The 14,417-nt window shown below is 48.0% G+C and overlaps 1 protein-coding gene across 7 annotated transcripts in view; it reads right to left on the reverse strand.

Moving 5' to 3' along the window:
- PTPRS (protein tyrosine phosphatase receptor type S) overlaps positions 1-14,417 on the reverse strand; it is a 220,860-nt gene that overhangs the window by 133,198 nt on the left and 73,245 nt on the right. For all 7 annotated transcript variants that reach the window (XM_088149347.1, XM_088149346.1, XM_088149345.1 and 4 more), the window contains exons 3-4: positions 4,053-4,198; positions 35-176 (exon numbers count right to left, since the gene is read on the reverse strand). In XM_088149347.1, coding sequence (XP_088005473.1) covers positions 35-176; positions 4,053-4,198 — 288 coding nt within the window. The remainder of the gene's footprint in view (positions 1-34; positions 177-4,052; positions 4,199-14,417) is intronic.

A 14,417-nucleotide genomic window follows, 5' to 3' on the forward strand; every position in this document is an offset into this window, starting at 1 on the left:
AGCAGAAACCCCCAGGCACATTCAAGGTTTTTACCTCTCAGGACTGTGAGTTTGGCGTTGACGGTGATTTCTGCTACAGAATTCTGGGCGACACATTCGTAAATGTTTTCGTCTCTGGGGGTGCGGAGGGGCTGTATCCTCAAGACCGCTCCAGAGCCTTCATCAAATTCGATGGTCTGAATTGGGGAGAGATGGAGGAAGAAGGTTCAATTAGAGGAGAAAGGCATTTAGAGAGGGTGTTCAAGCGTGCCCATCGGGCGTCTGTGGACCTTTCTCCCCGTTCTTCTGTGACTCAGACTGAAAAAATAAACAGGGAAAGGGGAAAACCACAACGCCAAAAGCTCAAAGTGGGTGCCAGATACCATTTCCCCTTTTCTTGCAATTTTCGGTTCTCTTAACACAGCAGCTCCTCCCTAGCAAGGAGTCGTGTTTGGCCAGCCAGGCCAGCCAGCCAGCCAGCCAAGAAACTAACTTTGCACCAAGATAATAAGGAAGGTCAGTTATTATTCCTGGAAGGATAGAATGGAAGGTTGGAAGGGATCTTGGAGGTCACCCAGTTCAACCCCCACTCCAGCACAGGAATTCATCCTCTCTGATTCAAAAGATAAATTCTGAGGTTGACTTTGATCGCCGACCTTGTTCCCCAATGGCTGCAACTTCCATCTCTTGTCCGAGGGGCCTAGGATGGAAATGTCAAATGGGACGAGCTGTGAAACTCTCTGCTTTGAACCACAGTGACATTTCCATTCTCCCCGGAAGTCTCCAAACAGCAGTGAAATTTCCAATCGCTGCAGGTTTTCACAGGGGGGGGGGGGGGTGTCTGGCTGGATACTTCTGGGGGTTAATTGATGCCTACATGGGGGGATTAGATGCCAAGATCCCTTCCAACACATAATGCTTTATGATTCTAAGGGAAATAAAGGATTCCCAGAACTGGTGATATTTTTTCTCTCCTTCTTCAAAGTAAAAATGATCGCTCTGGACCATCCTGGGAGGGGTAACAAGCAAAACCCTGACACCCTCGTTCTGTGAGCAGATTCACTCCCCAAGCGATCTGTATGTGTGTGAACGTGTAGTCACGCACGGCATCCTTAATTTTGGCTTTGGCACTGGAGGAAAGAGGAAATCTGGCTGTAGTGAAATTAAAATCACAAAGATGCCCCAAAGCGGAGCATTTTGTTTAATATCTATATACCTACATTAATGAATCAACGGCTTCTGGTGCCAAGAGAAACTCCCAATTAAATAAAAGTTAATTTTAAAAAATGCAATACCATCCCATAAATGTTCAATGTGCTGCAGAGTCACCAACGCTCTTGAGGGATGCTGGACTACGCTGCTCAATGTGCGTGAGATGGGATGATTTAGCGAGATTTTGACTATTTAAAGTTCAGTGTTATTTTTAGGGCAATCCTGGCGTGTTGCGAGTCTGCAACTGCTGTGCGACAGCCCCCTGACAAAGATTGCCAACTCTGATCTCCACGAATAAAATACTGTAATACCTAAGTTTGCCTTTCTTCTGTGCATTCAAAACAGACCCATCTAATAGCAAGTTTCTGATCTGGTTTTTCTGATTCTGCACCACATTTCTGAAAGCATGGGATCCTTTGCTCCGGCGACTTGAGTGCACAGAAGGTTGCTGGCAAGTGTAAGCCTCTCCACAGGAATAGGAACGTGGACAGTGTTCAAAAGATGTGAGGAAAAAAAATTAAAGCACTTTTCATCACACACAGGAGACCCGGAGCTCTGAGTGAGATGCCTTTTTCTCACTGGTGGATCTATCTGGCAGGAATATTGAGCAACAGCGACCAGTGGAAGGTGGGAATGAGAAAAAAAAAATCTACTGGTTTCCATTTTAAAGTAAAGTCATCTAATTATTCTAACTATAAGCGCATAATCAAAGCGCTCGTCCTGCAGGGTTTTTGCTCCTCTGAATGTCACAAGGTGGCTCTCCCTTTTAAAAAATGAGGTGTAGAAAAAGGCAGGCCATCCACCCGAACATGGACATACTGTACCGAAATGCACAGATAGGGCCACGAGTGCAAAGCTGCAGATCTTAAGGCAAAGTGCGCACGGAGCGATTATACTGATCAATGCGCATGACTTCTTACGCTAATCTCTTTTTAGAGACATCACATACCGAGGCACGCCTTGGAAGAACAATATTGGGGATGGGAACGCCGAGGAAGAGAATATGAAATCGGCAGAAGATTCCACACCGGGGGCGTAAGAGGAATTTAGACAGCATGCGCTGGGTGCGCTCACAAAATGCAGCCATGAGAGGCTGATCTGTTTACAAAATAGCTGTCGGGATGTGCGTGGCTCCTCTCAAAACGCCCATCTGTCAGAAGTCGAGTTAGGTGTGCTCCAGAGAGATGGGTACCTTTGTGAGGCTCAAAAGCAGTGCTGCAATAAACAGGCCAGCTTTCTAGGTAGGGCAGTGTGTGTGTGCGTGCCTGTGTAGACCTATATGCCTCCTGCCCTTCTCTCTCTATATAAATGATTAAAGCAACAATATTTGCATCTCGCATCTTCCCAAGTATCTGTATATGTGTGTGTGTGTGTATGTGTACGTGATTTGTGTGTGTCTGTGTGTGTAGGTGTGTTTATATACATTTATAAAAAAACACTATGTATCTGGCCAGTTTCCCAGGGGTCTGGGGTGTGTGCACATGTGTGTATCTGTGTATGTCCATCCATCCCTCTTTGTATCCAGCCAGTTTCGCGCGCGCGTGTGTGTGTGTGTGTGTGTGTGTAATGGTATGTGGGAAAGACCTTGGGAGATAGGACAAAGAGATGCTGCCAAGAGAACAGTCAGATAAGAGAGGGCACAGCCTGCAGCTGCAAAGTGGGTGGGGCAAGAAGGGACCCTCCCTAGTTTCTCAGGTTGTAAAGGATATGTGGTGGGGGAAGAATTGGACTTTGGGACTTGAAAGATTGATGTTGGCTTTGCGGGGTAAACCAGATAGGAACCACAAGCAGATGAGCGAATTCTGCTTTATTGTAAAGCTACATTGACAGAATCTTGCAAGTCTGAAAGTACATTTCTGCCCCCGTCTCCTGTACAGCCTGAGAAACTAGGGAGGGTCCCTTCTGAGCCTCTTGACCCATCCACTATGCAGCTGAGGGCTATGCCCTCTCTTATCTGACCATTCCCTAGACAACATCTCTGGGCCCTGTCTCCCAAAATCATTCCCACATACCATTACATCACCACCACGTGAGGCACTCTGTTTCCTTGCTAAACACTAGGAAATGCCTCTGGATGTCCAGCTGAAATCTATTTCCTTGTAACATCATAGGACCCTGGAGAGGAAGGGTTGGACGGGACCTTCAAGACCAGCTGTGGGCTAAGCTGTCTCTTATCTGACTGTTCCCTTGGCAGCATCTCTTTGCCCCTTCTCCCAAGGTCTCTCCCAGATATCATTACAGAGTGCATGTGTGTGTGTATACATATGTATAAAACCCCCCACAAACTTTGCAATGCCCAACTTCCCAGGAGTCTTTGTGTGTGTGCGTGCACACACGCACGTGCACGTGTGCCTGTATTTATTTAAATAATTTATATGGCCTCCCATCTCATAACCGTGACTCCAGACAGCCTACCAGGATGAAAACCCCAGCCACAGCATCGGCAGAGAACCCACCGTGCCCGTGCTCAAAACACAAAACCCCAATCACAAAGCCTCATCAGCTGCCCAGCTTGCCCGACCTCGCAACCCAAACAGCTGGAGAAACAGCCAGGACTTCAGCGCCTTGTGAAATCCCAGCAAAGTCGGGGCCAGAGGGACGCTGCTCCCCCAGGCAGAAGGCATGACTCCGGGGGGGCCCAACAAGACAGAATCGTCTTTGCATCCAGCCAGCTTCTTGGAGGTGGCGTGGTTGGGTAGGGATTCACTTAATTAAAACCACATTTGGAAAAATGAAAGTCAGCCAAGCCAGGAGCCTCGGCCGGCTGTGGGAACCAACTGGCTTCCCTAATCTTGCTCCGTTGTAGACCCCCCCAGGATCTCCCCCCACCGGCTTTTCGGAGGCAGACGGAGATGCCTTACCTCAAAACGCTGTGAGTTCACTTTCTTCCCCTTCTTGTTCCAGGTGACGCGGGGCTTGGGGTCTCCCGTCGCTTGGCACACGAAGGACGCCACACCTCCCGACACCCCGATCTGGTCCACGGGGTGCTTGATGAACTGTGGGGGACCTATGGCCAAGGGGGGGAGAGAGAAACACAAAGAGGGATGGTGGATAAGTTGAAGGGTTGGCTTGCCAGAGTTACTATTTGCAAATTGACAGGGTCAGTGGTCCGGTTTCATCTGCTCTCTGGCTCAAGGGAGACCAAACTTCCTCTCCAACTTTTAAAAAGCAACCCTTTCTCAATTTGTTGTCATTTTATTAAGAAACATTTCTTGATAACCCTCCAGGGGACTGGATGTGTGACCTGGTTTGGACTGGGTAACACTTGGACAAGAGACTAACAGGAAATCCCCGGGCCGCAGATGAAACTGGGGAGTAAAAAATTAGAAAATCCTAAAAGATGTCCAATTTCTTACTTATTGTTGCTAAGAAACCTTATGATGGGATTTTTTAAACATTCCAACTCTTGTCTGCAGGTTCAGGGTTTCCTAGTGGCCTCCTATCCAACTACTTATCCAGTCCAGCCCTCTTTAGCTCTTCGAGATTAGCCTCTGTGCTGCTCTCCGTTGTGCCCAGTTTAATCTGGCAGTCTTTATCGGTGAAAGCCAGTCAAATAAAATTAAAAAATAAAAAATGCCCACATAGTTCGGCCAATTTGTCTGGGCACCGTGAAATGGGGTTAAGCTCTCTCCTCTGCCCCAACCAATGGCACCTCTGGAATGGAAACTGCTGCTGAAGCTGATTGGTTCATCTTTGGCTGAGTGGGCGGGCTTAAGCATCTCCACACTCATTTTCATCCCCCATATACAAACTCTGCCTCTTTTATTAATCACTTCACGATTGCTTTGTCTAACATCTCACACAGGTGCTGCAGCCTCCATCCTCTATAAACTTTCTTCAGGCTGGTTTCTGAAAGGGATGATGGGCTTCCTTGCCTTCTCTACCTCCATGAGGACAGGAAACTTGAGGCTGGGCAGAGATTTTCCAGGAAGATAAATGCTGACTCCAGAAAGACATGGCAAGGCCATGCTACAGATCTGCCCAATTCCCTTAGGCAGACAGAACAGGGATGCCCAATGGGGAAGGATAATGGGGGGTGTAGTCCAAAGAGATGCCTAGTGATCAGCTGTAGATACCCAAACCCTGCCAACCTGTAAACAGCGCTCGATCTGCAGGGGGAGTAGAATACCTCTTCCTGAAATCAGATCTCTTTTCTTATTCTCTTTCTCTTCTTTATTTTTTTGGTGCCTAATTAATTGAAGGCTGCAACAAGAATGTCACAGGCCCGACTCCTATTCAGCAGGGAGACAGAAAGGAGGAAAACTTTGCAGAGCCACGCTTCGGCTCTTGAAACGTACCAGCCAGTTTTGAATAAACTGGTGGTTACGCTTGCACGTAGATGCCCTTTGACGCTTTACACTGGATATATAAATTTAACCTGGCATAGGCACACACAGAGACACACGCATGCACACACTTATATACGGGTGTCTGTATATGTATTTTCTTAAGCCAGTTTAGAGTTAAACCAGCGTGAGCCAAGATAGGGTGGTGTGAATATTTATTTATTTAATTATTTAATTTGTCCCCCGCCCATCTCCCCCCAATGGGGGACTCTGGGCGGCTCACAACATGTTAAAGCAATAAATAAATACACAATTAAAACCTATAACAATACATTCACGAAAATAAAAGGGAAGAAATCCAGGAGGCCGATGGTTCAAGGCAGCAACGCCAGGCCACTAAGGGACTAGCCAACCCCACAGCTGATGATCCCCCTCCTCGCCCCAGGCCAGATGGCAGAGCCAGGTCTTCAGATCCCTCTGAAAGGCCGGGAGTGGGGGGGCCTGCCTCACCTCCGGGGGCAATATGTTCCAAAGGGCGGGGGCCACAGCCGAGAAGGCCCGCCTTCTGGACCCCGCCAGTCGGAGTTCTTTTGCTGAGGGGGTCCGGAGCATGCCCTCTCTGTGGGATCGGGTGGGACGGGATGAGCTCATGGGGGAGAGGCGGTCCCTCAGGTAGCCTGGCCCCATGCCATGTAGGGCTTTAAAGGTGATAGCCAACACCTTGAATTGGACCTGGAAGCAAACTGGGACCCAGTGCAGCTCACGGAGCAGTGGTATTATATGGGTCCTTCTTCAGGCCCCAAAAATAGCTCACACGGCTGCATTCTGGACCAGCTGAAGCTTCCGGATACTCTTCAAGGGTAGCCCCATGTAGAATGCACTGCAGTAGTCTATCTGCCCAATACGCCCAAAGATGCGAGAGTTGTTATGGATGAATATCAAATATGGGGCTGTGGGATGGTCTCCAGTGCAAATGTAAACCCCTCAATCCTCAACCTTGAGCCCCCTGCATATGGAAGCACTGTCTGATCTTCTAACCTTGAGTGTCCCCTCACTCTGCTCCCCCCAAATTTTCTTCCAAATAATGGAGACTCCTACAAGTCCAGGGGAACGTCTAGTAGCTCTACAGACAAGGCCATGGACTTCTCAACCATAGCTGTAATTCGCTCCTCCCTCCTTCTGCAATTTTTCCCGATTTCCCTATAGCCTTGGGGTTTCCTGGTGGTCTCCCATCCAAGGATGAATCGAGTCTGAACCTGCTTAGCTTTCTGAGGAAACTAGGCAAGGCCTCGCAGCTGCTGCAGCTGCTCAAACGTGCCTCGGCTGATATCCTGCCTTCGGAAGCAAACCTCAGCTCAACCCAAAGCATTGGCTTACAACGTTCTAAAAATAAATGGGAGTATTAGATTAGAAATCACAACGTACTGTATAATAAAAACCAGCAGGCCTTAATCACACCTCCCCCACGTAATAGCTTGCGAGAATAGAACGGTCTACATGGCACACTCAGGAGCGTCCATCACGATACACCCGAGCGGCAGATGGTGCAAATATTTCTTCAGAGCTCACGCGACTCGGGAGGTGCTTCCGGAGACGGCTCGGAACCCCCGTCTGAACCGTCAAACTGAATTAGCCCTTTAAGAAAGTTGTAAGCACGTTTTCCTCTCAAAGCCTACGTGTCTGGATGGGGTTTCCCACCCACAGATCGCAGAGAAGAGCAAACCATCAGCCGATCATCTGTCTTCATCGACTGGTTGGTGTGAGACATGTTGGTCCACCCAGCCAGGGTGAAGTTCCTTTGCCTGGATGGGGCCACCACGGAAAAGGTCCTGTTTTCTTCCTGCCCATCTGCCAAGTTACTCAGAGAAGAACTAGTAAGGCTGGGAAAGTTCTCCAAGTATATGATGGCGCTCTGGGATCAGAGCCATGCTGGCTGCTCAAAGCCGGGTTTAAAAGAAGAGCAGAGATTTCTGAGTTGCTCATCCGCAGTTAGGGGCGCCGGGGGAGCCAACCAAGGAGCGTGGACACGGGTCTCCGGGTCCCTGGCTCTCTTCCCTGGAAGACGCCTTGCCAGTTTGAGAGCAGCTCTTGTAATGGGATGTGGGAAAGACCTTGGGAGATGGGGGGAAGAGACGCTGCCAAGGAAACGGTCCAATAAGAGGCAGGAAAATTGAATAGGACCTGCAAACATTTCAAAAGCCAGATGCTAACTAGTACAGCAAAAAGCCACCATGGTATGACTGATTCCACTGTGGAAAAACTCAAGACCTAATATCCTGTCGGATTCACCCTGACCGTGGTCTTTGAGCAGAAACAGAAGGAATGGTGCCTTTGCAGTCAGCTGGCTTCCCCTCATAGCAACTGCTGAGATTTTTAGTTGGAAAGAGACTGATGAAAGCACACCCAACATAAACTGAAAATGTGTACTTTGTGGGGAGGGGATTTAGTGATTAATTTCCTTTCTCTTTCGTACAGAATGGGAGAAGGGAAGTTTTTGGTATCTGAGGAGTTGCAGCACCTCAGGGGAGAAGACACTGTAGAACTCTCTTTTTTCAAACTGCTTTTAGTGATCAACTCATGAGGTCTTTTGTCTACAGGTAGTTCTCAACTTACAACCATGATTGGGACCAGAACTTTGGTCACTAAGCGATGCGGTCATTAAGTGAGTCGCACCCGATTTTACAACCTTTTTTGCCATAGTTGTTAAGCGAATCACTCAGTCATTAAGCAAATCCAGGTTCCCCCATTGACTTTGCTTGTCGGAAGCCGGCTGGGAAGGTTGCAAATGGCAATCACATGACTCCAGGATGCTGTAACAGTCATAAATACATGCCGGTTGCCAAGCACCTGAATTTTGCTCGTGTGACTGCAGGGATGCTGTGATGGTTGTAAGTGCGAGGACCAGTTGTAAGTCACTTTTTCAGCCCTGTCATAACTTCAAACAGTCATTAAACGAATGGTTGTAACTCAAAGCCGACCTGTATTCTTACCATTTCAAGGTCAGCAGATGTGAAGACAACTGGTGGTTGGCTCGAAACCACTTGTGGTTGACCCGCAAGTGAAAATGGTGGCCAGGGCCATCTGTATGGGGGAGGTGTCAAAAAATGAAATGGTGGCCATAACCACATGATCAAAACCCTGTCCATTTTTACAACACAAGAAATAGGGCTTTGATTGCACAGTCACGGCCACCATTTGACTTTTTTGACCCCCCCAGGAGACAACCTGATGGTGGGGGTGTAAAAACATACCAAGGAATGAGAGATGAATTGCATGACTATTTAAGCAGAAGTACATTTTTTCCCTTCTGTCTACTTAAATGCTGTACTAAATAGATCAGATTTTTTTTATTTTTTTACCCGCATCCATCAAGCACATTTGCTGGTTTGACCTCTTTCAATGAATTTATTCATAATCTTCTGCAGCCTCCTTTTTCCTCAGCATTTCTTTTTCCCTTCTCGGGCCAAAAAGCCTATGATATTTTAGCTTTTAAAAAAACCCAAAGATGTATGTTTTTTTCCCCCGGCTGCAAGATCACCAGAGAGCCATTTATAATTTCCCTCCTGGATATTATTTAAAGGAGTGAAATGGCCTGCCTACGATTCCCCCCTTCGTAGGGGGAAGGACTGGAAACGCAGGGACAACGCAGCAACTTCTTCCCTGCAAACACAAGTTGGCCTGACAGAGTCCCCCCCACCTTGACCCTTTCTTGCACCCTGAAGCGTGTTCTGTCCTTGTCCCAAAATTCAACATCGCTGCCACGTGGAGCTGAATAGAAGGATCTGACAGGGAGAACGTCTCCTCTTGCAGCTTCAGCCACTTGGATTCTGAGCGGGTTCAAGACTGTCCTTGGGTTTGCTTCAGGCAAGACAGGGGCGGGCTGGGTGGGTGGGCAGTGCAAACTGCAGATCCGCCTTCCCCAACCAGGCGCCCTCCAAATACAGTGGTACCTCTAGTTACGAACGCCCCTCCTTACGAATTTTTCGAGATACAACCAGCTCCGGCCCCAAAAATTTACCTCGTGTTGCAAACCACCTCGAGTTATGAACCGGATCCGTGGCCATTTTTCCGCCCATGCCACGTGGTCCGCAGCCATTTTCCACCCGTTCCACGTGGTCCGCGGCCATTTTCCCACCCTGCCGCCCATTCCACGTGGTCCATGGCCGTTTTTCCGCCCTGCTGTGTGGTCCGCGGCCATTTTCCGCCCCTGACACATGGTCCACGGCCATTTTCCCACCCCTGACTCTCCCTCCAAGCAATAGCCGCCTCCCTGTCCTCCACGCCAGAATGGATTAACGGTAATTACATTGAACCTTATGGGAAAATTTGCCTCGTGTTGCGACCAATTCGAGTTGCAACCAGAGTCACGGAACGGATTAAATTCATAACTCGAGGTTCCACTGTAGGCTGGGAAAACAACCCTCAGGAGGAGGAGGCATGGCTCAAGGATCTGGTGTGCTTAGTTTGCAGAAGTGGAACTCAGGGAGAGATGATAGAAGTCTTCAGATCTTTCAAGGGCTAGACCAGAACCAGCGGGGAAGAGGTACAAGGAAGGAGCTTCAGGTTAGACATCAGGAGAAGGGTCATTTTTATGATTTGCCACTATGAGATGTGAGGCTGGCTACCAGCTTGGCTGGCTTCAAAAAAGGGTTGGACCCATTCATGGAAGTCCAGGGCTATTAGCCTTGGTGGAGGTGGGACTGCCTCTGAAGATCATCTTCTGGGAGACTAGTGGGCTTCCTTGAGCTTGCGTGAGAACAGATTGGTGGTGAGAACAGACTGCTGGATAAGATGAGCCAAGGTCCCGATCCAGTAGGGCAAGGCTTATGTCCTTATGAGGTTGACCTGTGACTTCTAAGGAGGTTGAGAGGACCCTTGGGATGGCCACCTATTTGCTAGATTCATGCCTCTCCTGGCTTGTGAAGACCACTCAGGAAGTGACATGTGGTTGGATCCTGGAATAATTTATGCAACACTTAATTCAACTTTGGAATTTGCTACCAGGAGATGTGGGGCTGGCTGCTCACTTGGCTGGCTTCACAAAAGGGTTGGACCCACTCATGGAAGTCCTGAGGTTCTAGGGCTATTAGCCCTTGAGGGTAGTGGGACTACTTCTGAAGGCCATCTGCTGGGAAACCAGTGGGCTTCCTGGTGCAGTTGGTTGGCCACTGGGAGAACAGACTGCTGGACTGGAAGGGCCAGGGGCCCCATATAGCAGGGCCCAGCTTTTGTTCTTATGTCTTGATTCTATAAATGTTAAGGCACGAGAATAAATGGGAGAGAGCTGGCTTAGTTGTCATTACATACAAAGGATCTGGGTGTCCTATCACAAATTGAACATGAGATGGCAGTGGGATGGAGCTGCTGAAAGAGGCAAATTCTATCTTGGGGTGCAGGAAGAAGAACACAGAGTCCAGATCATGGGAAGTCCCTGTTATCCTCTATTCTGCCCTGGCCATACCCTACCTGGACTCCTGTGTTCACTTCTGGGCACCAGAGTTCAACCAACTGGAGCAAGATCACAGCAAGGCTGCCAAAATGGTGGGGGTCTGGAAATCAAGCCTTATGAGGGCCTGGTTATGTTTCGTCTGTAGCAGAGACGGCTGAGGGGAGATAAGAAAGCAGTCCTCAAATGTGGGAAGGGTCAGAAGGAGGGGTGGACTTTTTCTCTATTGCTCCGGAGGGCAGGAGCAGAACCAATGGATGAAAACTCCAAGGACGGTCAGGCGGGGATCAGGAGGAACGTCTTGACTTCATGAGCTGTCAACCAACAGAAAAGGCTGCCACACGCAGTGGTGAGTCATTCACTATAGCTCAAGGGGGGCATACATGGGAGATCTTCCCTGACTTCACCCCCAGCAACATCCCTGCAAGGTAAGTTGATGGAGAGAGATAGAGAACATCATATCTGAGTGGTCTCACCACTCTAACGCCTACCCTTCCCTTACTCCTGGCTAGGAGAGGACAATAAAATACTGTACTTGGGAATTGTTAAGACTGGAGTAGGGATTCGAGCAAACCACCAGGTGGCAGCCCCGAACTACACCTGGCTGGGCTTGCAAAGCTAAGCAGGACTGGCCCTGGTGACCATGTGGATGGGAGACAACACCCCTCCATGCTAGAGCAGTAGGGTTGGCTGGGAAGTGGAAAGGACATCCTTGAAGAAGGCAATCACAGGCCACGTCTGTAGGGTTGCCAAGGGAGCTCTACGGCAGAGACCCCAGGAGTGGAGCTCAGCTCCCCTTGAGGGAAACATTCTCTTTGGAGGTCAGAGTGAGCATATGCTATTATGGGAAGTTTGTAATTAAATCAACGGAGCCCTTGTCCGATGCAAATGGGATCCAAGGGGCACATTCCAGACAAGGAGGGAAAGGACGCAAAAGGGCACAGACACGCACTCCTGGTAGGAACCTGACTGCCCCCTCCCCTCCCCAACACACACACACACCCACACACCCACACATAATTGGTGTTTGCAGAAAGAGTGACATGTCTAACCTGGATCTTCAGAACCAGTCCTGCTGGTAGATCAGTCAACTGCTGAGCGACTTGCTACAAAATTGGAGCAACAGCCCAAATGCATTGCCTAAATCCGTGCTTCTCAAACTCAGCAACTCTAAGATGGGTGGACTTCAACGCTCAGAATTCTTGAATTTCAATTTAATTTAAATTATCAATCTAAACTTAAATTTAATTTAAACTAATTTAAATTAATTTAACTACTTAATTTAAATTTAAATTAATAATTTAAACTTAATTTAAATTCATTGATTGTGGTCTAAATTCTGGTCTAAATCCATCTTTTGGTAGCCAAGGACTGTGCTTCCTGTGTGGGCAAGGCTGGCTTTCAAGAAACGTTCTAGGTCTTCTCTTTTGGGTACTTCTTTAGGGCTTCCCTCTGCAGTCTTCAGGTTTTCCCCTCCAAATCAGAGGTGGGGGGCCGTGCCCCATCAAAAGAGGTGGTTGGTATATTATATCAAGGAAAGACGTATATAGAAAGAAATGCAGATCTTTGTGTGTTTTTCATTAAGCTGCAGGACTTTAGATGGATCAGAAAAATAAGCAAGTGCATGTTTTACACGCAGGCAAAACCGCTTGGCTAGGCTACACATCTTTAATCTACCTTATAAATTTCTACTGCATTTCAACAAGCTGAATTTTTTAATGTATTTACTTATTTCTATTTAGAGGCGGCCCAACTCCAGATGAGTCAGGGAGGCTTACAATTAAAATAGAAAAAAAATAAAAATAAAAGATATACTGCCTCTTCTCAATGGGTACTGTACTGGATTTTGTAAGCTTCTCAGATGTTAGTGGATGGCCATAACAGAAGGACGGACGGACCGACGGAAGGAAGATAGGGAAAGGGAAAAGGAAGGGAGGGGGAGGGGAGGGGAGAGGAGAGGAGAGAAGAGGAGAGAAGAGAAGAGAAGAGAAGAGAAGAGAAGAGAAGAGAAGAGAAGAGAAGAGAAGAGAAGAGAAGAGAAGAGAAGAGAAGAGAAGAGAAGGACTTCCCAGAGTTCCTTTAGAAAAAGCAAAATGCTATTTTCTGAAAACAAGAAATAAGACTGAGCGAGACCTAAAGATGAAGGGTGGCATTTAAAAAGATAAAACTCGGTTCTGTTCTGCAAGCTAAGAAGCAGCCAATAGAGGAGAACAGGTAAGGGGCATTTCAGAGTTCTGCTCTAGCAGGCCAAGTCGTTTCTCTCCCCCCTCCCCTCCAATAGCTCTGTCCCAGTTGGGGCTGGACAATGCGCATTGTCCTTATGCGCCGAAGTTGCCTCTCCCGCCTGCAAAAAAAAAGCTGGTGGGCACGGGAAACAATTTATTCTTTCAGCCAGGGTGAAGGCAGCTGGATGCCCTTGTCGCCTACAGGAGCTAAAAGAAAATGAAAAATTCCAGGGACAATGGAATGTCTGTTCGGAGGCACTGTGAATAGCACAAATGCTTGGAGCTATTTTAAAAGGGAAAGTGAATTAAACCATCCTGTTCTCCCCACCACCGTCCCCCAGCCTCTAAAAAACAGCCTTGCGACAGAAGAGCTCCAGTTGAAAACTTGCTGGGCCAAATTGTTAGAATTTTACACTTACTGGCGTGAGTTAATGCAGTTTGAAAAGTGGTGGTGGTGAAGGGGAAATGCTTCCAGGTTCAAGAAAAACAATGAGAAAGTCTTGGTGCCCACTCGTAGCTCTGGTTCCAAGGATCCAGTGATGGGAGTAAACCAATTCTATCCCACTGCTTGCTGCAGAAACCTTGATTTTGTGCATCAAAGCATGAAATGAGAAACCTTATTCTTGAACCTGAACTCAGCATAGTGACATCTGAGCTATAACATTTCTTCCAAAAGGAGAGCATTTATCCAGTTCCAAAATTGAACTACTTAAGAGTGCAAAAGTATACTCAGGAAGGAGGAGGAGGAGGAGGAGGAGGTGGAGGAGGAGGAGGAGGAGGAGGAGGAGGAGGAGGAAGAGGAGGAGGAGAAGGAGAAGGAGAAGGAGAAGGAGAAGGAGGAGGAGAAGGAGGAGGAGAAGGAGGAGAAGAAGAAGGAGAAGAAGAAGGAGAAGGAGGAGAAAGAGAAAAAGAAAGAGAAAGAGAAAGAGAAAGAGGAGAAGGAGAAGAAGGAAGAGAAGAAGGAGAAGGAGGAAAAGAAGAAAGCAAAGATAGTCCCAATAGTAATAGGTGCCTTGGGTGCCATCCCAAAACATCTGGAGCACCCTTGAAGACCCTCGGCATTGGCAAAATCACCGTCAGTCCGTTGCAAAAGGCAGCTTTGCTTGGAACAGCTTCCATCCCGCGACGATCCCTTTAACCCCATCAGACAACATCTGCCTATCCCAAGTCCTTGGGAAAGACTCGATCGGTGGACCAAAATGCCAAATCCTGCCTAAACCTCTGGCTGACTGTGCCACCAACCATAATAATAATATCAGGCCAGTCGAC

Source organism: Python bivittatus, unplaced genomic scaffold (genome assembly GCF_059951505.1).
Source record: "Python bivittatus isolate LINGU-HERP-01145 unplaced genomic scaffold, Pbiv_v1 ctg000580_np1212, whole genome shotgun sequence".
In the NCBI taxonomy this organism is placed as follows: Eukaryota; Metazoa; Chordata; class Lepidosauria; order Squamata; family Pythonidae; genus Python; species Python bivittatus.